This window comes from Perissodus microlepis, chromosome 3 (genome assembly GCF_051167445.1).
Source record: "Perissodus microlepis isolate ML-2025 ecotype Zambia chromosome 3, ASM5116744v1, whole genome shotgun sequence".
NCBI lineage: Eukaryota > Metazoa > Chordata > Actinopteri > Cichliformes > Cichlidae > Perissodus > Perissodus microlepis.
The window spans coordinates 49,458,600-49,486,572 of record NC_140463.1 but is presented as its reverse complement, the minus strand read 5'-3'; the positions used below and the strand labels follow the sequence as shown (position 1 = coordinate 49,486,572).

Genomic DNA, 27,973 nt, shown 5'->3' with positions numbered 1-27,973 from the left:
AGAGAAAAATCAGAGTTTTAGAAATAACGGGACCCTCGGTAAAGCCATTATATTATATTCTTTACAAGTGTATGTAAACTTTTGACCACAACTGTAACTAAGCGTGTTCTGTGGTCACATTTAATTTTATTCACGTATCATTTTGCTGTCATTTTTAACTCATTCTTGTTTTAATTGGCATTTAATAAAGAAATACCAGTCAAAATCTGTCCAACTGTCTGTGAGGTAGCTGTGGCTCAGGAGGCAGAGCAGCTGATCTGCTAATTGGAAGGTTGGTGGGTCAGTTCCAGGCAAGATACTCAACCCAGGTTGCTGCAGATGTGTTGCATTCATTGTAGTATGAATGTTAGACAGCACTTTGACAGTCTGCTTGTGCGTGAATGAAACTAGCTGCATAAGGTGCTTTGAGTGCTTGAGTAGAGTAACAACTAGTCAGTTTACCATAAAAGAGAATTTAAGGGTCGCATGTTGCTGACATAGTGCTTTATCTGACTACTAGTGAGTACAATAAAAAGAACTGAAGTATTATATGGCAGTACATTTGCCAGACTTGCAGAATGTGTATCACTTTATGTGTTGTGATTTCATGACTGTGACAGTTCTTGTGTTTCTACAACACTGCTGCTAGTTGGCTGCAATTCTGAGCTGACAGAGGAACTGACTGGAGGAAAGGAAGTGCTGAGTCTTTTCCTGGGATGTTAACGAGGAAAAAAACTCACTCAACTCAAACCCACGTGCAAGCAAACAGAGACAAAAAGTTTATGGAAAATGTTTGGAATAAATGTGTTCATCTCCAAAAAAATGCATATCCTTTGGGGGTAGAGGTAGTGGACAAAGCAAGGAGTGATTTAATAATATCATGTGACTCAGCTGCTCACTAGGTGATTATTAACGTGAAGTCTACGCAATTTAATTTTAAGGAAAAACTGTACAACCTTTCCATGTTCAATCACAGAAACGTAACTGAATTGTTCTGGTTATTGGTGTGCAGATAAACAAGTGGCAGCATTTATAATAAAAAGAAAAACTGAAATAAAGCGATAGCTTTTCACTACTATGTACGTCAGTGTAGAGTTCACCGAACCAACAGAGGAAATAATCCACATTTAACGTCATAATAAAAGTTGCTTAGGTATAACCAGTATACTTTGTTAAATGTTGACCTTAATATTGATTGAAAAATGTAATAATATAATATACCGTTAATTAGGTTATATATGACATTAAGTGAAAAAAGATTTTAAATGTGTATATGTGATATATTTATAAATGTAAATAATAACAATATGAGAAAAGGGAAGTAAGCAAACAATGAAACAAAGATCTCCCTCTTTGCTTACATCAAGGTCAACATGCTGTTTATTGTATTACCCATAAAACACACCACAAACACATACACAAAAGACATTTGCACCCAATTCTACAGTAAAATCAGAAGGATTTATTTATTAGTAGTATTTATAGTAGTAGTATTTATTTATATTTATTTATATTTATTATTATTAGTAATAGTATGTTAATTCGGACTCGTTCGTATTGACCTACAGGCTCACTAAGTCAAACTTTTGAAGACTTTTACTTTGAAAAGGAAAAGCGAGCCAGACCTCCCGTGTCCCTCACTGGGAGTTTACCAGGTGCATCGTGCACAGGCATGTGATGCTGTGCTGCTGACTGGTCGCAGAGGACGTTGCGCAGCTGCCTTGGAAATGTCAGCCCGGTCGGAGCGGGATTCTTGGAGACACAAGTACCGGAGACAGCTTTCCACTGACGTCCAGCAGTACCGGCATATGACGGAGATACTACACCGGTCGAGCGGAATGGGTAATGAGCGAGATCCTTCTCATGCTGCTGTTCACTACAAATTAGCAGATGCGTTTTATATTGTTTTTTCACAGTAATTGTGTGAAAGCCTGAAACTTAAAGAAATTTTTACAAATTTTGTTTTGCTGTTTTCTGTTTATATAAACAAATTATCTGTTTTAAACCAGCTGACTGTGTGACTTAAGTAAAAAATATCTGTCTAACATCGTATTCTGTTAAAAGTTCTTTGTTAAAGTTAAGTTCAGATACTCATTGTCACTAAAAAAATTATATTTAGAAGTAAAAGTAGCGTTCTAATGAAGAAAATTTCCTTCTGTAGCTGATTGTACATGAGGTCATGAAATTGCAATAAGTCACACATTAACATATAAAAGCAGGATTTTACTGTTGGTTTAGGTACTTTTATTTTTAAGGATTTTGTGTCCAATCCAACGAGCTTGGAAAGCAAAGCGACTGGACCCGTTTCAGTTTCCTAAAGACGTCCAGTTACATGAAGCTTCAACCTCTCATCCCAGAAGCATCTTCAGTTCTAAAACTAAATGGTAGAGCCCAGGTATTTAAGCCCTAGTAGTGGGAGTTGTCCCTGAGGGTATTGACTCACTACTGGTCATGTGCCTCGTCACACGTGCCAAGGTGTGAAAAAGGCTGTGGGCCATTATAAGCAGAGGTTTGATGAGTTTCTACCTGCTACATAAGGAATGACAGTGTTGTTCCATTTAAATACATCTTCACCATTTCTTCAGGAAGCTTAAAGAAGTCCAGTCGCTTTCCCTTCCTCCTTAGATAACCAGAACCTGGTTGACTGAGAACCTACACAGACATTTTGTGTCCAACTGCATTCAGTGATTATTTTCACTGTGATTCCGCTGATTACTTTTTCCACCAAAAATGGTTTAAAATAGTGCTAAAAGAGTGGTGCTAAAGTTCTGTTGGCTAGTTGATTATTCAACTAATGTTTCATGTGCAGGATTTGCAGGCTTACTTGAATGAACTGTTAGGTAGCTACATGTAGAACAAAACACCACATTTTAAACGTTTTGTGTGCAAAAGTCCTAACCATAGCAACTAATAAAAATATGAATCCCCTCTCAGATGTATTATTGAAAAGAGTCACTGGATATTTGTAGAGTAATTTAGTAATTGAGTATTGTATTTAGTTATATTCAGTTATTTCGAGACTTATTATGCAAACTTCAAGCATTTTATTAAATAAACAGTTGTTTGCTATTTCACAATATTAATCGATAGCTGAACATTTAATTACTTTGAGCAAACAACTTCAATTGTTCATTAAATATTGTTAGTTAAATATGAAGTTTAACAAATTAATTTTGCGTGACTGACCAAATAATCAGATAAATCCAACTGTAAAGGTCTTCTGTATTTTAGATATCATTTGCACATCTGTAATTATGCTTTATCGTTCACAGGTTATTAACAAATGATTGTATAATGGTAAAATGTAAAAACACATAACACTTTATGTTTTTAGCAGTGCATGGTTTGTCTGGAGATGCTGTGAGTCTGAAGGGAACTCTGTCAGCGTATGAGGAAAACTTCCCAATAGGTGAGTTTATCAATTCCAATTTAATGCTGTCAAACCATCTTTAACTAATTATATATATAATATGTAAAATTGGTGATTGCTCACCAATTATGAACATTCATTGAAATACCAGACTATAGAGACTATCACAACTATCACACGTTTTTTCCCCACAATTTTCAGTGTTATGATGCAAGTCAAGTTACAGTAATTACTTTCTTGACAGATGATTGGTTAACACTACAAGTAAACGTGAGTGTTAGTGAACGTGAAAATGCTGTATCAACGATGAAGTTGCTTATCTATGATGTGATCAAAGTAGAGCTGAATCAGAGTAGTTTACTATTCTTATACTGGTTAGTAGGTATTCTATCTTCTTAAGAACTACTAGAATAACTCGCACGTTAATGGCTTTTTTTTAGTATCACATCATCACTGCATTGTCAATGACGTTTTCCCCTCCTGTAAGAATTCCACTTGGGAGTAAGGCTCACCTATCTATTGTTTCATTCAGCAAACTCTGAGATTTGGAGCTGAGAATGCCTGTCTGGGTCAGGTGTAGCTCATATGGTCATTACAAAATAGCCATTAACAGGTACTAGAGGCTAGACAGCCTTGGTAAAGGTCCTGGTAAAACCTTGATGCACAGTCACATTGCTAATAGGTAAACAGTGGCTGACTATATACAAAATTCCCTGCTCACCCCTGCAGGCGACATTTTATCCTTCAAGCTCGGGTCCTCTTACAGAGCCCTGGGAGTTTGAGGGTCCAGCGCAGTTTCTTAGCTCTTCCTAGGACTGCACTCTTCTGGACAGATATCTCCGATGCTGTTCCTGGGATTTGCTTGAGCCACTCGCCTAGCTTGGGGGTCACTACACCTAGTGCTCCGATTACCACTGGGTCCATGTTTACCTTCACCCTCCACATCTTCTCGAGCTCTTCTCTGAGCCCTTGGTACTTCTCCAGCTTCTTGTGTTCCTTCTTTCTGATTTTTTTTTCATTTGGTAACACTGCGTCTATCACTACAGCCGTCTTCTTCTGTTTGTCTACCACTACTATGTCCAGTTGGTTAGCCACCATTTTGGCCGTCTGTATCTGGAAGTCCCACGGGATCTTAGTTCGGCCATTCTCGACCACCCTACTCTCCCGATTTGACCTTGAGACTACCAGGCCATATTCAGCACAGATGTTTCTGTTTCTGTGCGTCTTGCACCCTGCTGTTATGTGATGTATTATCTCAGAGCATCTTTACATAGCCTCCACCTGGGGTCTTGCCTGGTGTGATAGACCCCAGCCTCTATGGATCTTGTGCTCAGTGCTTGTTCCTGCGCTGCCATGATTAGTGCCTCTGTGCTGTCTTTCGGTCCAGCTTTGTCCAGCCACTGGCAGGATTCCTGGATGTCAGCCATTTATCTGCCGGTGCTACATACCGTACATGTCCTTCCACGATGGTACCTCCTTTTGCTCCTCTTTATTGGGTTTCTGCTGCTTGAGGCATTCACTGAGCATGCAGCTGTCCATGGCCATCTTTCTGAGGTACTCGTGTGATCGATGTCTCGTTCACTCTTGGCATACAGCTTGATGTCCATGTACAGGATTGTTCCATTCCATAGTCGGTAACCATAGCCACTCTTTTCAATGATCTCACTGAGGGGGTTCAGGCCTATCCAGAACAGTAGGGGGGACAGGGCATCTCCTTGATAGATCCTGCACTTGTGCTATGGGCTTGAAGTTGGTCTCTAATGTCCATCCCCATCGACTTCCCGATGAAGGCTTTTAAGGTCCTGTTGTTCTTGGACAATTCTAGGCATTCCAGTATCCAGGTGTGGGCCATTGAGTCATGAGCCTTCTTGTAATCAATCCAGGCAGTGCACAGGTTGGTCAGCCTAGTCTTACAGTCTTGCTCTGTCTATCAGTACCTGGTGTTTCGGTTCTCTGGTATTCCTGCCAATTTGTTTCTCTTCCCTGCTTATGTATTGAGCCATGTGCCTGTTTTTCTTAACCTGCCTGACAGGAACTTCCACGTGGTACTGAGGCAGGTTATTGGCCGGTAGTTGGATGGGACCGGTTATTTCTGGGGTTCCCTGGGGATCAGGAATCTTGGACCTTTGGTTAGCCATTCTGGGTGTCTCTCATTGACTACCAGCTGGATATCTGTCACTATGATGGTTACTGGATCCTGTTCAGGGAGGTTGCTGTGGTCTGCTCTTAGATCCACTTGCCACTGAGCATTGTTATTATGGTTTGCATCCTTCTCCCATATGCTTTTCCAGTGCTGCTCCGTCTCCAGCCTTGGTGGTGCTGTTCTCATATTGTTCCCTACTGAGAGTACACCTTGGATGGTTCTGTGCAGAATAGATGGTTTATTTTCCTGCCTTCTACTTTCTCTGCGTATACCTCTTCAAGCAGCTGTCCAAGGCTGGTAGTCTTTGCTTGGGTGTCTTCAAGGCCTCAGGTATAGACAGCTTTCTGTGCTTCTTAGGCACCTTTCTGCAACTCCATTAGTTGTGCTACCTTGATCTTGGCCTCTAGTCTCTTTCTCCATGGTGGGTACTGCTCCTTGTGGCTGTTCATCTTATAGTCATCTCACTGATCACCGCTGCCATGGTGTTCTGATCTTGGTAAGCGGCTACGGAGGGTCCAGGTTTCAAGTTACCCCATGATCTATTATGTGTTTTTTTTAATGCATGACAAAACATTTTAGGAGGAAGACAAATCACCCTAACAAATCATATTGCTTTTAGTGGTACTTTGATCCCTGAGTATTACAGGAAATAATCTAACCTGTAAAACTGAAGTGACCTCAGTAGAAAATTATGAAAGATTTTAAAGTGGTTTATACCTTGAACCCACAAGTTCCTCTTCAGTCACTTATTAAACTGTGAGAGAGACACTCAGTTTCATCATTAGCTCATCATTGGATGATTTTATTTACAGTGAACTCACTGGCAGTTTGTATTTTAACCCATGTGAGTTGATCTTCTATTGATCTTCTATTGTTATAGAGGCTTAATAGAGGTTTTAGCCATACCAGATCAAAGCTAACCAAGAGCACTCATTTTATGAGATCTCCTTGGGTTCAGTTTTGGAATTTGGCCGGAAACCTATTTGTAGGTTGAAGCCTATATGGAAACAGTTTATATGGAAATGATTGCACCTCCCTTCGCTTTTCGAGAAAGCTCTGTATTGCAGTTGAAAGCCTGGTAGATATAGTGAGCTGTTGGGGACATGTTCACCCAGCCAGACATCATTGAGGCACAGGGCTGAACATTCGCTGGGTGAACTGAAAGAAGCATGGACCGGCCAATGTATGATCGGAAGGCATCTCCTAATCCTGTTGAGAGCTGCTCCAACTAATAGTTTTGCAGAATTCTCCAGATGGATGAAAGACAGGGTAAAGTTTTATTTAAAAAAAAAACAACCTGATTACTTGTTTTGTTGATGTATGTGTGAACAGGAAGAAAGAGCTGAAAACTGAACAGATAAACACAAGCAGGAAAAGTAGCACTGAGCAGTATTCAGGCTGCTATCAGCTGCACCATCTTGAATATGGAGATTATTAATGACTTTCATTTATAACACTGTATTTTCCTAATTATTCATTTTGTGCTGTTTACCCTTGTTTTTATGCATGGTTGAAAACATGTTGTATGGTTATATCTTTAACAGACACCACACAACCATATATGTAAATTCAAGGAGGCATAAACTCATTTAATAAAATATGAAATCATTGGTCAACAGATACATTTTTTTAGCTGATTTTATTTTCATTACAATCTAGGTTGTCCAGTCAGGACAGGAAAGCTATGAAATCAACACATTAGAGTTGATTCACTCATAGTCTTGTCTGACACGTCTATATTAAGTGTGTGTTGTGTGTTTAGCTCTTCCTGTACTGCTGGATGTGGTCAGGGGTCCAGACCATCTTCCTGCAGATGAAAAGTCACAGGAAATGCTGAGAGGGAAACTGTGCATGCTGGAGGCTGACAGCTCCGAGGTCAATACCCTATTTAAGGTATAACTCCTGACTCATAACACACAGACACACACAAAAGCCTTCTATTGAGTATTTTAGTCCATTATATATGTGCTCCAACACAAAGTTCCTCCATGAATTGATAACAATGCAATAAATATCTTTTCCTTAGTTTGTTTTTTGTGTATTGAAAACTTAAAAGTGAGTGAAGTTTCCCAGGAAGGCAACTGTCTTCTGGCCTGCCCATCACAGAAGCTATAAGGTGTTGAGGAGAGGCAAAGAACATGAATGTGAACATGGAGAACATTGTTGGCCATTACACAGCTTACAGTGTGGAGTAAAAAAGGTTTTCTTTCTACTTTTTGGGGGGAGGAGGGAGCAGTGAACGAGTACCTGGAGTGCTCAAGGCATGGATCTCCATGAGCCTCATGATAGGCACTGTTCCTAAGCTGATTTGTGTTTCCTTCCTCATGGAGTGTGGAATGTACGGCTTGACGTAGCAGCAGGGGTGGCAGTACTTTGTCTCTAAGGAGCCGCCAACTGATAAACCTTTTGGTACAAAGAGGTTATGAAATGTTGAATTTTACCTGAGGGGGTCGCTCCTTTAGTTTAGGTTGAGACTCTACCACTGAGGTTTCAGTGAGCCCCAAAACCTCACTACTGATATTCTGTGCTGAAACATTTTATCCTAATCAAGTGATGTGTGGCTGCAACAGTTCCCAGTCTAGAATTCAGCAGGGATTGGCTTTTGAGGCCACCGACACTTGCGAGCTCAGCTCCAGGATTCTGTGGGAATTCCATGGAAATGGCCGGAGACAGTCTGCCAGTGATGCCTGTGCATGCTTGACACCCATACCGTTCATGTTTCAGAGGGAATATTCTTACTGACCACCTAAAGTGCTTTAGATTAAAGCTTTAACATTTAAATATATGTTTGTACAGTACTTTATTAACTCCATCTGAAATGCCAGCAGCACTGCAGTATGTATAGTATAGTATAACAGCTGTTTTTACTAGGGGCCACAATCGGCCTGCAAAGACTACAATCTGGCCCACGAGACAGTTTTGTTAAATATGAAAGGGGGCAAACATTTTTGGTATTGAAACTAGATTTTCTGTAGATTTATGGCTTTTCCTACTCATAACCCCGCCCCCTAACATATTTGTCCATCTTCATATTTCTTTAATACAGTGGCTTTCAAAAGTATTCGGCCCCCTTGAACTTTTCCACATTTTGTCACATTACAGCCACAAACATGAATCAATTCTATTGGTATTCCACGTGAAAGACCAACACAAAGTTGTGTACACGTGAGAAGTGGAACGAAAATCATACATGATTCCAAACATTTTTTACAAATAAATAACTGTTTATCAAAAGTAAAAATAATTATTCAGCAGAAAATTGTCCCCATTGCTGTTAAATAGATTAATATTGAACTCATTTTAAATACTTTATATTCTGCTCATTGTGCAGCCTCGTATTCTATAAAGCATGTGTTTGTAATACAAATGTAAAAAATGAAAAGAAGGATTTTTCATTTAAGTTGGCGATTGAGGAGGAAAAGCTGAGAGTGGCCATCTGAGGAGGTTTCAGACAAACTGATCAGGAGTTGAACCCTCTAAAGCGTACCCTGTCACTGGTGTCAGACAGGTGTTTCACAACATCTTTTAAACATCTGTAACTCCTCAACCATTTTAATTGAAAGAGTTCAAACACTTCCTGACAGCTCTGCCGTGATATTAGGGTCACTACGGTGATCCTAGGCTCTGTGTCGCAGCGCCCCGGTGAAAACAAAGGTTGGTTGAGAGAAGAGTGAGTGAGTGTTATGGACCTCCACAGAAAACAGACATTTGTGTTCTTTTCACTGTGTTGTGTTTTGATGTCATTTGTGTGCATTGGCAGCCATGTGATTGTGGTCAGTGAGCATCCTGCCACTGTTTGAATTATTCGAGACACATTTTGGGCAGATCATCATCGTATATGTAATCTGCCGGTTTTGTTTATTTTTTAAATACTTATTCTGAAGTTTGTTTATCTTCATGTGGTGTTGCTCACTCTCTGTCTCATACTTCAAACACATCTGGAAAGTGGTGGTCTTTAGAGTTTTTATGGCTTGAGCTGTGAAACATTATTGGACCACATTTCAGTTAAATATTAACTCTTCTCTTCTTGTTGTGCTGCCACAGCTCATTTTTCTGCTGTACTTCCTGTAACTGCTGTAAAACTGTAAAATGCATTTTACTGAGACATGAAAAGTGGCTATCAAAACCTTCAGTTTGATGTTTAAATGACATTCATTATGTATCAGTTTGTTAAATGTGAGCATCAAATGATAATTGGATCAGATGGACGGTTAAGAAACTTCATTATCAACCCATTGTTTTCTGTTTTCTTCAGGAGCTGTCCGCCCATCTCATCTCCATCAACAGTGAAAGAAAAGCCATTTATGTGATGTTCGCAACATTTGAAGACATATGGAAGTTCACCACATATTACAAAATAGGTATGGAGTACACTGTAGCGTGGCTCTGCCTGAGCTGTACCTGTAGCTACACCTGTAGCTCAGAAGGTAGAGGAGGTCATCTACTGATCGGAAGGTTGACGGTTCGATTCCTGGCTTCCCCTAGTCTGCATGCCTTGGGCAAGATACTAATACCAAATCTCCGATGCATCCATCAGAGTGTGAATGTGTGAATGTTAAAAAACAGGAAAAAAAATGTGCTGGTGTGATTGGGTGAATGCACAAAGTTGTGTGAAGCGCTCAGAAGAGTAGAAAAGCATTATATAAGAACCAGGCCATTTACCTCTGAGGTGGAAGTATATGTGATCTCGTCTAAGGAGCTTGGAAAGAAAAGCATCTGGACTTCTTTAAGTTGCTTGAAGACGTTTCACCTCTCATCTGAGAAGCTTCTTCAGTTAATGAAGTTCATGAAGAACCTTATGACCTGGATGACTGAGAACCTTCACAGACATATATGTAATGTCATAAAAACAAACCAACAATAGGATTTTCATATTAGAGATCTTGTCATGCAGTTCTAAAATTTAGTCCTGCTTAGTTCAGTATTGAATAATTAGATTTCAAATCAAATTGAAATTGGGATTTAGCTTCATCTAAAGACCAGAGATGGGCATCCGATTACTTTTTTCAAGTAACGAGTAAAGTAAGGGATTACTATTGCAAAAACGGTAATTAGATTACTGTTACTTTCCTGTAAGCACACTGCGTTACTGTGTTACTAAAACCGTGATTTTTTTTTGCGAGATTGTCTCATGACAGTGATGTAAGCGATTGCGGCGTTCGCAAACCTCCGCCTGGCTATAGCTTGGACAGTGAGCCCAAGAACACCAGCAAATCTACAACCGAATGACTGAAGAAGGAAAAAAACGAGGTGTTGTAGTGGCCCAGTCAAAATCCAAACCTCAATCCAACTAAAATACTGTGACAAGAACTTAAGAGAGCTGGACATAAACAAACGCCTGTTAACCTCAATAAACAGACAAAAGATGATGTAGATGTTGTAGAGATGAGGATAAAATTCCTCCTTTTAAATTAATACATAAACTTCAAGTTATTGTTGCTAAAGGTGTTGGATTAGTGGAGTGTATTTGGTTGTTCCACACTGCTCTGGCATTTTGTCTTAGTTCTTGTTAATAAATAATGACACAGTGTAAAACGTCATGTTTTGTGGTACATCTTATCCAAATACCTCACACTGCCTTCTGTGAACATCCTCCTCTCCTCCAGGTTTCCTGCGCCATTGTATGGAGAACCTACTGCTAGACCAGACGTTCTGGCTCAGTTCTTTGAAGGATGACTTTGCTATTGAGGTGACCATTCAGGAAGAAACACTTCACCTTTTCTACAGAGGCATCCTCCTACAAGAAGGTTGGCACTAAAATATCATTTTAGAAGGTGATTAGACATGATATCAGGAAACTGTAAATTAGTAACAAACCTGGTAAAATCTTAGACGAGTGAAAGTATAAATTGTTAATAATAACATAATATAAACTTGTTCAGAGAAATAATTTCACAAGCAGCCTGACTGAGGTCCATTTATTTAAAGGACCAACCATACCTGTATCATTCCTATACCAAACAGTATAGGAACCCATGATATTCCCTTTTTTTTAGGGGGGGGGGCAATTTACTCATGGGTCCGCTTATTTAATTTATGGCCCGATCGTACTGTCAGGAGATGAGGAGATCCGGTGGGCTCAGGAGGCCAGTTTGGAAGATCAAGCTCAGTGTGTTTATTTACAGTTAATGTTCAGCAATAAATGCAGGTGAGTGAATATTAGTCAGCTGATCTCAAAGCTCCAGCTCAGGCTGTTGCAGTTTTCCACGACAAAATGTTTTCTCTCTCCCCCCCACTGTTGGACATTTCTAGCCCTCATAATGTAGACAACAGCAGGAGCCAGTCAGTTTGTGCAATAATGTCACTAAGAACTTTTTGTCTTTTTAATGTCATTAATTTCCTTCTGAACTCCAGCTTGTCTGGGGAAGGCGTTCCCCCAGACAAGCTGGAGGACTCTGAGTATCCCAGCCACCAGGAGGTCTGGGCTGCCCCCAGTTTTTAAATTTTTTTAATACATGTGTACGGAGTTGCTGTTTTACTGTCATTATATAAGTAAACTTAGCCTGCTCACTCTCTTTGTTGTTAGGTTCATTGTTTGCCAGTTGCAGTGCCAGCCAGATGTTTGACAGTTCAACCTCTGGAGGAGACCTGTACTTGGAGCAGGGAGACATAGCCCAGTTCGAGCCTCCCTTCCTAGGCTCAGGGTGGACTGTTCTCTGTCTGGCTGATGGAGCGCGGGGCACTGCACCTAGACCTGCTCTGGAGCCAGTCATCCCTTTCCACCAGTGAGTTACAGCCACATAAAGGCCCGTGTGGACCTTAAGCAGTCTCATAGTAACTTTGATGTGAACATGAAGTACCGTAAATGAGGTCAGATAATCCCATCTGTCCACAGGTGGTTTCTCAAATCTTGTGCAGAAAGCATTTTAATAGGTGATGGGAAATCTACCTGTGACTTCACTCTGCACTTTGGTAAGTGTTTGCGTTATGTTAACTTCAGTTACGTTCATTTATCTCATATAATCATTTCCAGTCTAGCCTTGAGGTCACTGTGCTAGGACTAGGGCTACAACTAGAGCCTGGCTCACAGTATCGCCTCCAATTCATCCCAAAGGTGTTCTGTTGGATTGAGGTCAGGACTCTGTGCAGGCCAGTCAAGTTCTTCCACACCATTTATGGAGCATGCTTTGTGCACTGGTGCACAGTCATTTTGAAACAGGAATGGCCATCTGCAAACTGTTCCCACAAAGTTGGGAGCATGAAATTGTCCAAAATGTCTCGGTATGCTGAAGCCCCTCCTGAAAAGCAACCCCAGACAATAATCCCCCCCTTCACCCAGCTTTACACAAAGCAGTCAGGTGGCATGCTTAACACTTTGTATGTATTGGGTTTGGTGATGTAACAGTTGGCCACACATACACCACGTATACCATTGATTACATTTGGGCAAATATGCATTAGTTTGACATATGGAAATAGAGTTGACAATAAAAGTTGATTTTCCAGTTTTCAGAGATACTTATTGCTGCAGAAACCTCTCTCACAGTTTGGGACTATCTTCATGTAGTGTCTCCTCTGTTTAGCCAGAGGAACCTGTCTAGCTAAAAAGGAGTATGATGCTGAGGGCCCAGACGAGCTGAGCGTGTCACCTGGTGATCCCATCACGATTGTGGGATTTTTGGTGCCTTGTTTTGATTGGTTCACGGGGAAGAAGGAAGCAACAGGAGAAATAGGTCTGGTCAGGACAAGCTTGGTAAAACCGTCCACTGACGCTTACGAGTGAGTGTAACAGCCGATTCCAATACAGTATACAGTTATATTGTATTACACCATTTTAGGTTGAGATGATGACAATGTGTACCTGTTTTCTTCTCTGACACCACTCCAGCTCTGCAGAGATTTTTTTAGATGAAGAGGATTGGATTTTCTCGAGTCTGCAAGAGGAAAAAGTCATCGAAGAATCAATTGCCATATTGAAGAAAAAATCTCATAATGATATTGGGCATAATTACAAACTAGGTGAGAAAGAAAAGGAAAACGGCTTACTGATACCTACCGATGCTCATAGTACCAATGCTTACATTCTGGTCTAATATTATTTGCTGTAAATACCATATTTTGGTTTAGCAAGCTAGCTAGTGATTGTTGGATGACTAATAATAAAGACTGTGCAATTAGTATTTTGTCTGTATGTCAGCAAGATTAAGGAAAAAAGACCAGCCAGGAGCAGCTGTAACATGGGAAGAGAAGAAAAAAGTATTAAACGATGGAGCAGATCTAGGTCACCAAATTGCAAGATAGGTAGTTGTGTTTGGTAGTAGGTAGAGCTGGGCGATATAAGATTTTTTCATATCACGATATGTTTTTTTCATTTCAGGCGATAACGATATATATCACAATATAAGCCAAATAACTATATTTGTAAGATTTAAATGTGCCGTTGCTCACAAGTAAAATGTCAAATAATCAGCAGCTTGTTTTGATTTAAATATTTATTTCCCATAATAAGTTCAACAGGCTAGATGTACTTAAGGAACATGAGACTTTTTCAGATAAATAAAGACAAATATTGCAAACTACACAAAAGGCAGCCGCTAAAGCTTTTAAGTTTCAAAATAGAACAAACGAAACAGACTACTAAATTGTCAATTCCACTTAGAAACAAAATATTAATTCTAAAAACAAATCTTAGTTTGTTTTACAGAAGAACAGAAAAAATTGACTAACTTTTGTCAATATCAAATAAACTGAGAACTAAAAGGAAATTCTCAATCTCTCCTTGTTGTATAGCTGAGCTTTTCAAACAGTTTTAACAGTTACTTTAGTCTGACAAAAGCCGAATGACGAATTAGCGCTTCCAGTCAGAGATTGAGCTGCACCGGTTTATTGTATTTCCAGGCTTGCTTTCGGCACAATTTACAGTGCGCGCTACTCTGTTTTTTGTCAGACTTGAAATAGCAGAAATACCTTCACACTACGGAACTTCTCTGGCTCTTCCGTTCGACAATCTCTCCGCCGTTGGAACCATCATCTGTTTTCTCTTCGGTAACCTTCGGTCACGCTCTTGGTTGATTTTTCTCTAGTCGGCGCACTCATTTCCTCCATTACCCGGGCGGCACGGCGGCTGGCTGCTTCCCAAACAAATACACATGTGCGGCTTGGCACTTGTGCTGTACGTAACAAGTCACGTGACGTGACGCTGCGGCTGTGATTGGTTCGGCTCTGCGCTACTTAATTTGGATTGGCTGTTCTTTTCTTTTTTTTTAAGAGGACAAGAGTGGTGAGGCCTATCGCAATAGTTTAATTTTTCTATCGAGAAAAAGTTATTTCGCAATACATATCGTTATCGTTCTATCGCCCAGCTCTAGTAGTAGGTTATACATTAAAAGTTATAAGATATTACAGTTGGTTGTGTCTGAGACATTTTGACACAAATACATGAACTCAGCCCAACAACAGGTTGTTTAGTGTGCCAAAGTTTGTGGCTCTGGGAGAAATGGCGAGAATAAAAACCTGACAAAGAACCGCCATCCAGGTCCAACATGAAGACCTGTAAGTGGTGCTGTCAGCATTGCTTAACTTCCATTGATGAGTTCATGGAGGCAAAATCTACAAGCATAATGAGGTGTTGTATGAATTAGGGACATGAAAATTGCAATCCTCCAAATTTTTACTTACTTATTAAATGGAAATTTTTGACGTGTTGGTGGCATTTGATGAAAAGGCTAAAAACATTACGTACCAACCAGCCTGCTCACCAACATCTGTGCCATCTGTGAAATCTTGCTGCTAGCATGACTAAAATAATTCAGATTACTGTAAACTGCCACTGCTGTGGTTATGGTTGTTTTTGATTAAATATAGGTACAAAAACTGTTGCCATGTTGTCACAGATAAAAGAAACCAGCGTCTGGTGTCCTTTGCTTTACTGTGACAAAGTTACACTCTTTTTGCCTTTATAGGCTTTTGCGAGCAAAGATGCACCGTGCATATAATAATTTTATGGCATTTCTTTGTGTCTATGAATTTCAAGGCTTTTGTGGCCACAGTCCAACTTCTCGCTTGTTTTGGATGCATGCAGTTCTCTGTCGCTACAGTTTTGTATAAATAAAGGTTCAAAGACAAGTATAAAATACATTTGTGTATATAATTTGCACCAAGTTTTGTTTCTGAGCATTTATTTACCAGTTACTGAGGATTTTGTTGTTTACACATTCACTTTCTCATAATAGCTGTTGTTCAATCTTAGATATGGTCACTTATCAGGAGTCTGAGAAAAAAACATCACGTAAGTATGACATTAGCATTTCTTTACTAATTGGCCTCCTGTGCATGCCATCATTATTGTCTCTCTCATTATTCTTTTGCAGCCAGCTCTTCAAGAAAAGTTGAGTCTGAACAGAAAGAGTTCAAGACAAATATTCACAGGTTTCTTGATCAAGACAAACAGTCGACCCCTCATTACACCGTAACCAAGAGGGAGACTCTAGAGGAATCGGGCCTGGCTACGGAGGCAAAAAGCCCCAAACTTCCCTCTTTCGTGGTCCAACCAGTTGAAGGGAACAAAAACACATTCATTCCACTCTTATCTTTTTTGGACGGCCGAGACTACAAAGTAGAGTTTGGCATTCTGTATGGACTGAGTTCTGAAAAACTGGCCTCCTCCACTTTCACTGGTCACTGTGATGAGGATGAACTGATTTCCTTTCTGGGTGTTGCCAGGGAGACAGCCAGGAAGAAACACCTTTTCTGGTCACAAACTCGTTTATGCTTCCTGTTGGGGAAGCTCTGTGTAGGTAGGTCAAAGTTCAATCAAGCCCAGGTTTATTTTGAGGAAACTCTCAGTGTCCCAAGAGAAGGCTTCACAGACCTCAGACTGTTGGCCAGCATCTTCTCCAACCTTGCTGCAATATATCTTTTGCAGAAAAATACAGAAAGTTTCTTTGCTGTGACAGAACGACTTGTTGCCTTACTAATAGGAATCCCAGATTGTCTGAAAAGCTTAGAGGACAACTCTTCCCTTAAATACATGCTCAAGAAAGCTATCCTCTCTCACAACAAAATGGCAGAAGCCCGGGCTTGTCTGCTATTGGCAAAGCACCACTGGACTTCTGCTATGGGAGCTCAAGTTGTTCCTTATCTGGAAAGGCTACTCATTCTTTGGGATGAAGCTCAAAGACCATGGAGGATCTCTCCCAGTCATGGATATCTGGCACTGGGAAAGCTTTACAGTGAACTTCACCGTCCCCACCTCAGTGCCAGTTCAGTCAGGAGAGCTTCTCTGCTCTCCTCTGCCACGCTCTCTGACTGTCTTGGCAGTATGGTATTACTTTTGGACAGTGTCGCTGAACAAGAAACCCCCGTTCCACCTCAGATGGCTCCATATTTGTGCAAAGCTCTCACTTTTACAAAGCTTCAAAGTAGAGAGAGAAACCACTATCAAATTTTGAGCCACCAGCTCACTGTTTGTCTTTGCCAACTCTATTGCAAACACAAGATGACGGGACATGCGATTTGCCATATGCAGGCTCTCATCAACAACAGTCCTTCGAGGCAAGTTTACGTCTCTGTTTCAGAAAGAAAAGGTTTTCTCATCTGGCTGGCGTGGCTTTACATTGACAACAGTCAGTCTGCAGTTGCTTTGGACATACTGGAATCAATCCTGGCTTCGATTCCAGAACACTGCACAACTCCTCAGGAAGGTGAGGGTGTTTCTATAAATTGCATTAAAAATTAAAAGTGTTTTTTAGTTTTCACCCAAATTTGCACAGATGACCTTCAGGCTGAGCCTCATAAAAGTTTAAGATTTGCTTCTACAAATATGTCCTTTACAGCAAGTTCACTGTGAAGCTGATAAACAGGAAGTGATATTATATTTTATTTGCTTTTTATATTTTTGATCCCAGATCTGTATGGACCATCTCTTCCTGAGTTTTCATTTCTAAAATGTGTCATTTGACCTTAAGAGACTGGAATAAGCAAAGCTGTGTGTACTGAGCTGTTTAGCTTTTTCATTTTGTCTTCAAACTATACTTTGTTTTAAAAACTGCAGCTCATATTTCAAAGTTGTAACCTGCTGTTTCACACTCTTAAATGTAGTTATAAACCAAGGTCTATCTCAAAGCCAGATAACACACAACAAGTAGTTAAACTTCAGGGATGTCTTGAAGACATAAAGACCTGGATGAGCTCTAATTTCCTGCTTCTAAATTCAGATCAAACTGAGGTTTTTGTACTAAAAATATCTGAAACATGTCTAACCAGATGCTTACTCGGGATGTTGTCACGTTGGCCTCCAGTAACAGTAAGAATTTTGGAGTCATTTTCGACCAGGATTTGTCCGTTAATTCATGTATTAAATATGTATAACTTTCTTCCATTTGCGCAACATCTCCAAAATTAGAAATATCCTGTCTCAGAGTGATGCTGATAAATTAGTTCATGCTTTCATTACTTCCAGACTGCTCTACTGTAATTCATTATTATCAGAATGTCCTAAAATTCCCTGAAAAGTTCATCTAAAATGACACCCTTTGTACTTCTGTTTAGTTAGAACTGGATCAGGTGACCCTGAATCCTTCCTTAGTAATTGGCCTAGGAGTGTTTCTGCTTCACACTTATGCATCACTCAGCATTTAATGATTAGTTATTATTAACCTCTGCCTCTCTTCCACATCTTCATTCAGAGTTACATCAGAGTTTAACCACAGCTTTGCACATATAACTATTTTGGTATCTGGGATCTTGACTAACTCCTTTTGTTATATATATTACATACAGCTGAAACTTTTAACTAAAGAAAGTGGTCACCTTTAGAAAGACTTAGGCCTTCCACTGATTAATAAAACTATGTGGAGTGTACTGTAGGATGAAGATTTAGCAAACAGGCATTTCTTAAATGTTAAAGTAAATTTCTTTAATGCAATACAAAGGTGTGGTTCTCAACATGCGGGGCGTGGCACTTCGATGTATGGGTGATGTTCGGAGGGCAGCAGAGAGCTACCAGGCTGCTATTGACATCTGCCAAGAGTTTGAAGATATGCCAAACGGGGCCGTAGCTCAGGCCAATCTAGGTAAGCTAGAATATCCTACTGTGCATAAATGTTTCGTTCCAACTATGTTATGACTCTTTCTCATCTTCATAAAGGGTTGTTGTGTCTGAAGGCTGGAGCGAAAACACTAGCAGAGAGGCATCTCTCTGAGGCAGTTCAGCTTTTCTCTGAGCGCAGTGAAGAAAGCAATGTGGAAAACTTTATCCCCGTATTGATGGAGCTGGGAAAGTATTATGTGAAGCAACAGCAGCTGGACTATGGGAAAGGATGCTATGAGTGGGCTCTGCTTCTGGCAATCAATGCTAACTTGTTAGAGTGTAAGTATGAATGTGACATAACCATAGCAGTATCTTATATTCTGTGTTAAAACTGTCCTTTTTTCTCTCTGTCACTTCGCCAGACGAGCTCAGTGTAACACGATGTCTGTGTCGTCTGTATGAGTGTAAGATTCCAAACCAGGTTCAGTGGATAATCTACAGTCAGCACCAAGTCCAGCTGCTGAGACGCACCGGATACAGAGAACAGGAGGGAGAAGCACTGGAAGCAATCAGCCAGATCTACCTTTCTATTGGCACAGAACAGTATGTGCATGTAGAATTGCAGTATGACTGGAATATGACATGCAGTAGCAAAGTACAGTGTTTTGTGGTTTAGATCAGATCGGGACTGAAAGCTGAAGGCTCCAGCAGTTTGAGAGCGAAGTGTTCTATTTGAGTGATACGGTACTATTGAGGTCTTTATGATAAGACGAGGCCTGATTATTCCAGACCTTTCTTTGAGGAGAAGAATTTTAAACACTACTGTCATGTTACTTTCACAGTGCTAAATGTATTTTGCCCAGTGCTGGTTTAGGATATTTTTGTTTCGTTTTTTCATTCTACAGAACTCTATATATACATTATAATTTCACTTATACCGCTCGCCCCTCTTTTATCCTTCAAGTTCGGGTCCTCTGCCAGAGGTCTGGGAGCTTGAGGATACTGTGCAGTATCTTAGCTGTTCCTAAGACTGCGCTCTTCTGGACAGAGATCTCTGATGTCATTCCTGGAATCTGCTGGAGCCACTCGCCTAGCTTAGGGGGGGTCACTGCCCCGAGTTCTCCGATGACCACGGGGACCATGGTTGTCTTATTCTGCTTGTTCACCACTACTATATTTGGTTGGTTAGCCATCGCCAGTTTGTATGACTGTATCAGTTGGCTTGAAGTTAGCCTCTAGTGTTGTTTGCCACATCCCCATTGAATTCCTGATGAAGGCTCTTGGTTGATCTTGTATAGTTCTACACATTCAAGGATCCATGTGTGAGGCATCCCATGACCAGACTTTCTTGTAGTCAATCCAGGTAGTGCACAGGTTGGTCAGTCTGATCTTACTATCTCGTACAACTGCTCTATCTACCAGTAGCAAGTGCTTGTCCTCCGGTGTTTTTGCCAGTCCCTTTCTGTGTCTGGGTATGTCATGTGCCTGTTCATCTTATCCGCTATGATGCCTGACAGCAGCTATAATGAATGGTACTGAGGCAGGTTATTGGCTGGAAGTTCGCTGGGAGTGGTCCCTTTTGGGGATCCTTAAGGATCAGGACTGTCCAGCCTTCAGTTAGCCATATGGGGTGTGTCTCATTCGTTAGCAACTGGTTCATTTGTGCTACCAAACACTCATGGAGTGCACTTAGCTTCTTTAGCCAGTAGGCTTGAGTCATGTCAGGGTCTGATGCTGTCCAACTCTTCATCCTTGAGACTCTGTTTTGGATGTCTGCCACTGTGATGGTTACTGGATCCTGTTCAGGGAGGTTGCTGTGGTCTGCTATTAGCTCCACTAGCCATTTAGCATTGTTATGTCTTGTTTCCTCCTTTCATGTGATCTTCCAGTGTTGCTCCATCTCCAGCCTTGGTGGGGCTGTTTTCATCATGTTCCCCTGCCATTTAGCGTATACTTAACCTGTGGTAGCTATAACTCAGGTGCTAGAGCAGGTCACCTACTAATCAGAAGGTTGCTGGTTCGTTTGCCGAATGCTCCAGTCTGCATGCCAAGTTGCCCAAGTTGCTCTCTGATGCATCCATCAGAATATGAATGCATGTGATTGTCAGATAGAAAGAGTATATAAAAATAGCTCTTTCCCACTGTCACTAAGTGCTTGCTCATAGGTGGCTGTATGATTGTTATGATTTTTTCTAATATTGTAGGGTTTACCTTATAGTGTAAGGTGCTTTGAGACAACTGTTGTTGTGAATGGTAAATACAATTGAATGGAATCAAATTAACACTGGGTCCACTGTAGACCTTTAAAAAAGTTATCTTTGAATTGTTTCAGGGCGTACCGAGCTGCTCTTGACTACACCAAGACCAGTCTGGGTATTTTCATTGACCTGGGCTGCAAGGAGAAGGAAGCATATGGCTGGCTACAAGCCGGGAAGATCTACCAGCTGCTGGGCCAGCTTGAACTGGTGGACATTTATGTTCAGGTCTGATACCAGTGTTTTCATTTGTAGCCATATATGTGGAACTTTGGTGTTGTCTTAAATAGGGATGGGTATCGTTTAGGTTTTATCCGATACCGGTGCCAAACCGGTACTTTTGAAACGGTGCCGGTGCTTAAACGGTGCTCAAACCGGTGCTTAAAGAATGGAGAACACAAAATTGGTCCAAAAACCTCTCATGTTTAGCTGTTTTTTTGTAAAAAGATAACAATGTTAGCCTTTTCTGCAGCTATAGGGCATATATGGTATCACTCTTGGCTGGAAGCAGTGCTTAAACAATGGAAAAAACAAACTTTGTCCAAAAACCTCTCATGTTTAGCTGTTTTCCACTTTTTCTTTGGTCATTTTAGCCTTTTTGGCCAGGGAGAAGGGAGAATCTGCCATCAAACAAGAAGACAGCCGCATGTAGCTATGATGATGTTTGTTAGTTCACCTTACATGCATTAATGTAATAACGTGGTTAGCCTACTCAACGTAAATTACACACGAACAACATTAAGCTACTCACGCAGAGAAGAACGGCTGCTGCTGCATCATCATCCTCATCATTTCTGCTACACTGGCAGGGCTAGGGGCCAGGACTCTCCTCTTCGGGTTTTGGGGGATGTTGCTAACTCCGGGTCCGATAACAGGCACCACACCCGCAGTAGATGTGCACGGTGTGAGGTATCGCAGCAAGCTATCAAATACGGCGCATTTTTCGGCTTTTAAAAAAAACGCTATGCGTCGCCAGGTGTTTCATCAGATTCGAGGTGTTACCTCCTTTGACAGTATCACAGTATCAGCTTAAAGCACTTGTTGCAGGCTGCTGAGTTTGCATCTTTTGACCGCTTCGTCTTGGGCATTTTTAATCTGTAGCTCTGCTCTAAAAGAACGTACGTACCTGGAAACGTACGTACGTTCGTACGCTCGGAAACGTAAAATGATTGGCTAGAATCTAAAGTGTATCACAGCTCAGGAAAAAAAAGCACCGAAATAAAGCACCGAAATGTGCGTTGCTCTTCGGTCTGGTTACTATCGTTTATGTCAGAACCGGTGCCATGATGGCACCGGATACCGGTACCCATCCCTAGTCTTAAACTTTTATTATTAGAATTGCACGTTTACATTGAAAACTATGTCAGCCATCATGAATATCTCTCAAATTCAATCCATCCATTCGTCTTCTTCCACTTATTCTCGGTCAGGTTATGGGGACAACAGCCAACTCCCCAGTCACTTCCTCCAGTTTTTCAGGGAAACACTGAGGCATTCCCAGGCCAATAAAGAGATGTAATCTCACCAGTGTGTTCTGGGTCTGCGCAGAGTAGAAAAGTATTATAAAAGAATTACTCCATTTACCACAACTCTTAAGTCAGATAATCAGTAAAGAAAATGTGTGGACGAAAGAGCCATCTTCACAATTTTAGCGATTTCAGCTTTGGCCAAAATGAAATTCGTTTATCATACACTGAAATCCTGTATTTCTGGTGTTTTCAGGCAGCTCAGGATGTAGCTTTGAGCACAGGAGACACAAGCTTTATCTTGAAGCTTCTTGAAACCGCAGGAGACATTTTCTTCGACAGCTGCCAGGACAGGGACAAGGCTGTCATCTTCTACAGGGTACTTCATATTAGAATAATGTCATAGTACTCTTGATTTTAGTCATTCTTATCTAGGATTAGATTATTTATCTATGTTTGTTAAAACTTTTTCAGCATTATTGTGCTATGATAATATTACTGTAATTTCTCCAAAATTGGTGCAAACTAATAAAAGCTTAGAAAACACTGTAATTATCATAATTAAATGGCTGTATTTTTATGTTCATTCCATGTAGGACCGTGCTCTGCCAATCGCAGTGAAGAGCAACCGCATTCACAGTAGACTGAGGTTGTGCAATAAGCTCACTGAAGTGATGTTCTGTCTCAAGCTGTATGGGGAAGCAGTGGAGTTTGCTCACGTTGCAGCTGACATCAGTAAGAGTCTGGGTAAGCAAAACCAGCACACACCAAAGTCGTTTCCATCTTTTGTCTTTCATGAAGTGTGTCAACACTGGACCAAAGTGTATTCTCTGTACTTAGCTTTTCAAAACTACTGCTACTATAATTAAAAGCACTTTAAAGATGCAGCTTCACCCGGTCCCCTTTTTTCGGGCTCGTCAGGTGCTGATGCTGACTTAAAATATTCAGGTTTAGGGCTTGTTGGTAGTACCCAGTGTGTACCTGTACTGTCATTGATTGCTAACCTACATAACACAGAACATAAATTAACTATTTTTAAAAACACTTTGGAGAATAGGTGTGTTTTCAGGTGACTATATGCTGAACTATGAAAGCATTAATGGCATGTCGGAGCGGTAACATTAACAGTTTTACAAACTGTACATATGTAAGGACTTTCCATTTGTCCTACAGGTAACTTCGAATAGACACTCAACCAAGGGTTTCCTCAGCACACAATTATTGCTTACTAGTGTTTTCTGTTCCTGTCTATTGCCACTCAAAGTAAGAGTGTTAGTAGGTTATTTGCTAACTTTGTTTTGTAGCTTTTTTGTGGTGCTTTGTGCATCCACAAATCCCAGAGCCTGAATCCAGTTAAGCTGCTTCGCACTGCCCACAACAGTATCAGCTGTTATTTTAGATAAGCTGCCTTCAACGATTGCATTTTCCTTTTCAACATTAACTTGTTCTAAACATTAGTTTGCCTAGTATTTTCATTATCTCCTGTATGACCTGAGTCGCCTCAAGGTACTTTGAATTGTGAGATAAAGAAAATAATACAGAGAACATCCTAACAGTCAAACAAACATTTTCATTTTTAATGTAATTTACTTGCTGTTTGCAGTATTTTTTTTCTTATTAATCTCTATTAATATAATGACGATAAAATTATAATGTCTTCTTTTGGTTTTAGTAATTTTGGGGTGTGTAATGACAAATTAAAATAAATCATGACAGCTGTGAACAGCAGGTATGGTTAGACTCCAAAGTTTGCTCCTATGAAAACTTATCACTGGCTTACATGCTGACCTTAGGTTCTGTGCTAAAACCAAATAAACTGTGTACATGTAGGTGAGCGTCTGAATGAGCGAGTGGCGTACCACCGTCTGGGCTCACTGTACCACTGTCTGAAACAGTATGAACTGGCTGAGCACTATTACCTGAAGACCCTGACCCTCTGCCCAACACCTCTGCAGTTCGATGAGGAGCCACTGTACTATGTGAGGCTGTACCAAACACTGGGAGACGTTATATTCACTGATCTGAAGGTAATGGACTGGATCATAGATGTGGGTTGTTTTCTGTATTTTAAACAATAAAATGTGAATCTGATGAACATAGTGATCGGCGATATTCCTAAACTGAAATCCTGCCTTGACAGGACCCTTTTGATGCTGCTGGATACTACCACTTAGCTCTCGCTGCAGCCATGGATCTGGGCAACAAAAAGTCTCAGTTGCAGCTGTGCACCCAACTCGCCACCATCTACCACAACTTCATAATAGACCGGGAGCGCTCTCTCTTCTTTTATCAAAAGGCACGAGGATTTGCTGCAGAGCTGAACGCAAAGAGGATAAATATTTCACCAGGCCAGCAGTACAGCAGCGCACAATACAAGGATATAGGACAGTAGGAGGGACACTGCATGAAGACAGGAGATGTTATTTGTTGGTACAGAGTAGACATGAAGCAACGTTCCACACTGAACATGTTTTTCAAAGTTTCACAATTTTGTTTTCCAACATGATGATAAAGTCAATAATTCCAGAGAAAAAACAGATTTTTTCAGCAGTTTAAATAATAAAACGTCATAACTCTGAGCCACCGTTGCTGTAAGACGAGCGTGCCAGCGGCATAAACCAGGCATGTACTGAAATCTTATTTTTTTATCATTGAAATGAAATACATGAAATACATAATGAAATATATTTATTTAATATCGTTTGTTTTAGGTCACATAGAGGGATCTTTATCTCAAACCTAATTAAGCTCTTTAATTCGATGTTTCTTTCTGAGACGCACCTTGTTTGATGCTGTTTGCTTCCCTGAAACCTGAATGCCCGTGTGTCTCTAACTTTATCTTTGTGTTTACTTCATATTTCATTTAAATAGACAACTGTGAACAGTTGTGTACTTCCTGACACGTGGAAACAGGGAAACACTGTTCACTTGTTAAAAATCGACAGCTGGTCACTAGTGAACATTCCAGGCTGGATCTTATTCATGTAACTTTCTAAAGTACACTTGCTTCTACTTTGATGTGACTTTGTTGGGAGAAATAATTATTCGATCCCCTGTTGAATTTTTATGAAATGAATAGTCTTTTACTTCTGTAGTCTAATAGTTCTTTATAATAATTTCAGTTTAATGGAGAGAGACAGAATCTCAAAAAACTCGGAAACATTAAAGTTACTTGAAGTTGATTGAAAAATTAATTTGTGCATTTTTGATCCCCTACAAGCCAGTTTGACCCCACTGTAATCTGTGTGCCACAGAGTCAGTCAATTACAAATACTCCTAATCTCAGTTTGTTATGTGTACACTGTATGAGTGTGTTATGGGATCAGCCGCCTCAAGGTCAGAGGTCAAGTTTTCTGAAAATAGCGTGAATGCAGTAAATCAAGAATGAACTTTGAAAATGAAACCACTGACACATACATCACTGAGAAGAGTCTTGAGCCACCTCTCGTGTGTGTGTGTGTGTGTGTGTGTGTGTGTGTGTGTGTGTGTTAAATAGAAAGCACAGACAAAAGAGTTGTATAAATGTGTGCTTAAACAGGTGAACGACAGGACACATTGTAGAGTTCTGGAGTGGAGTTGGAGCCAATGTAAAATTTCTGCTGGCAACATTGTTTTAGATGAGTGACAAGTACCAACAGTTCTAAAGACATTCTCGTATTTTTAACAATTACCAGATGATTCCCAAAGAGTTGGTGATCAAATATTGTTAGGTCCTGAAAACAAACTGGATCAGTGGACAAAAGAAGTCACAAAGCTGAAACGGTACATCTGAAAGTTGTGACTTTCACCTGCAAAAGGTCACACACACAAAAAGCAACAGTATCTTGTATAGTATCAAAAACAGTAGTTTGTGTCATATGAAGCATGTCAGTTTGCCTCCTGTTTCTACAGGAGCAGAGCAACTGCCAGTACAGTCCTGAAAACCTGGAGGAGCCTCTGTCGTGGTTTGGGGCTGCCAGACAGAATTTTGTGTTGCGCTGTTCATTTTGTCTGCTGTATTTTTCTTTATGTAAGCTCTTAGTGGCAGCTGACTAGCTGGAGACTAAATGGTACTGACTATAAACTGGGATTGGAGCATAACAGAATGCATAAATGTACTGTCAGATATTATCTGTCATGCTGTCCCATCTAGAAAACATCTTGTTGGCAACAGCTTCATTCTGTAGTTTGGAAATCATTCCTAACCAACGCAGTAAAATCATCATAGAATAGACTGAAGTCATGGATTAGCCTTCCGAGAGTCTGGAATCTCAACATCGAGGAGGTAGTGTGGGATTATATAAAACACAGACATTAACAAAGGAGAGATTGTTGAAAGAGTCTGCAGATCATCTGCCTCCTTTAAGATGCTTGGAAAACTGTAGACCTGAAGATTATTTAAAGGAAGTACAACAAACGGCACTTAAGAGAGTCCGGCCTGTGTTGAAGAATAGAGCTGGCCAGTAGAATTGTACAAACCCTGGTTTTGCCTCAAGTACTGTTTTTCCATGTAAATTAGGTACAGCTATTGATTAAACCTATTTCCCATTTTCCTAGCAAAATATTAAAAAGTGACGATTGACCCAAGACTTTTGTATAGTGCTGTAAATAGGTTTTTTTGTAAATCATTCAATTTTAAATTCTAAATCTTTTCAGTTTTTATTCTTTAAACATTTTAGTGTTTCAGGAGCTCAATCCTGGATTTATTTTTTATTTGTTTGTTTGTTTGTTAACAATAATAAATGTTTTTGGATGTCAGAGAAACAACCTACTGTCTTCTGAGTTGACACAAGGACAAAGTCATTAATATAAAAAACAGAAAAACCATTAATGCTTCTAATGCTATCAGTGACACACATTGTGTAGTTTACATTATTGGCTCTAAGAAGACGGGAAAGAGCTTGGGTTTGGAAAAATGGTGTGGGTGGAGTTACAAACACAGTTCGTACTCTAAGTCATGAATCAGTTACCCTGACCTTCCATCAGCAGTGACACCAGTCTGAAACATTCTGTGGAAGCTGGTTTCTGCTACTGGAAACAAAGGAGTAACTCCAAGAATAACTCAACATTTCAAGTTAACAAGTCGAAATTTAAGAAAAAAATAAAATAAAATTGACGTTAAGTTAAAATTTTGAGTTAGTAAAATAAGTTAAAATTTCTAGTGAGCATTGCCAGTCTTGAATTACGTAATTTCCTTGTTACCTAGCACACTAAAAATCGGCTAGTGATAGCATCACAGAGCTACCACTGTGAACAAAAGCTGTTGTGCTGATAATAACAGCACACAAACCAGCTAGCAACACGAGGACTTCGCCATTTGAAAAAACAAACACTGAAAGTACGCAGCAGTTTGCGTTCCTGCCCGGCAGCTGTAGCACTGGTAGCTTCTGCTTCAAGCGTAACAAGGACATTACGTAACTTCACAGCACTTCCTGACTGCCAGGGCTAACTTGAAATTTCGAGTTCACTCGTCAGAGTTAAATGACTTATATGAGATTGTGAGACTTGGATCTGACAAAAGAAGCATTTGAGTTATTTAGGTGTAGGCTCTGTGACGAGCACTTTCTTCCTATTCTATTAAACCGATCATAACTTTGTTTATTGCATTGATGTTGAAGATCTTATGGTTTGCAATGAGTTTTGAGTATGATGCAGATAATCGGAGGCTGTTCATTAACCAGCCTAAAATATGTAATGTGTTCAGCTGCATATTTCCTTTGCATCTGTGCCAACTGGTCATTCTGTCTAGTTAAGAAACACCTATAAAAACAAAACAAAACTGTATCTTACTGAATATTTGTATTTTTTTAA

The 27,973-nt window shown here is 40.2% G+C and overlaps 1 protein-coding gene across 1 annotated transcript; it reads left to right on the top strand.

The window, feature by feature from the left end:
* The first annotated feature begins 1,671 nt into the window (after positions 1-1,671).
* On the top strand, positions 1,672-27,973 carry sh3tc1 (SH3 domain and tetratricopeptide repeats 1). Its single transcript, XM_084917522.1, has 19 exons — positions 1,672-1,821; positions 3,314-3,388; positions 7,255-7,385; positions 9,748-9,853; positions 11,099-11,239; positions 12,019-12,217; positions 12,328-12,404; positions 13,016-13,211; positions 13,321-13,451; positions 15,682-15,720; positions 15,803-17,134; positions 18,365-18,505; positions 18,580-18,801; positions 18,885-19,065; positions 20,795-20,945; positions 22,440-22,562; positions 22,780-22,930; positions 24,014-24,210; positions 24,324-27,973. Exons 1-19 carry the CDS (start codon positions 1,707-1,709, stop codon positions 24,573-24,575), a joined length of 3,960 nt encoding a protein of 1,319 aa, XP_084773648.1. The 5' UTR covers positions 1,672-1,706; the 3' UTR covers positions 24,576-27,973.

What these genes read in the sequence shown, in the direction of transcription:
- sh3tc1 (XM_084917522.1), top strand. Translation starts at nt 1,707, where the DNA reads ATGTCAGCCCGGTCGGAGCGGGATTCTTGGAGACACAAGTACCGGAGA. An exon ending in GTCTGAGAAAAAAACATCAC is followed by an intron (nt 15,721 to 15,802) that starts GTAAGTATGACA and finishes ATTCTTTTGCAG; the next exon opens with CCAGCTCTTCAAGAAAAGTT. An exon ending in TGGTGGACATTTATGTTCAG is followed by an intron (nt 20,946 to 22,439) that starts GTCTGATACCAG and finishes TGGTGTTTTCAG; the next exon opens with GCAGCTCAGGATGTAGCTTT.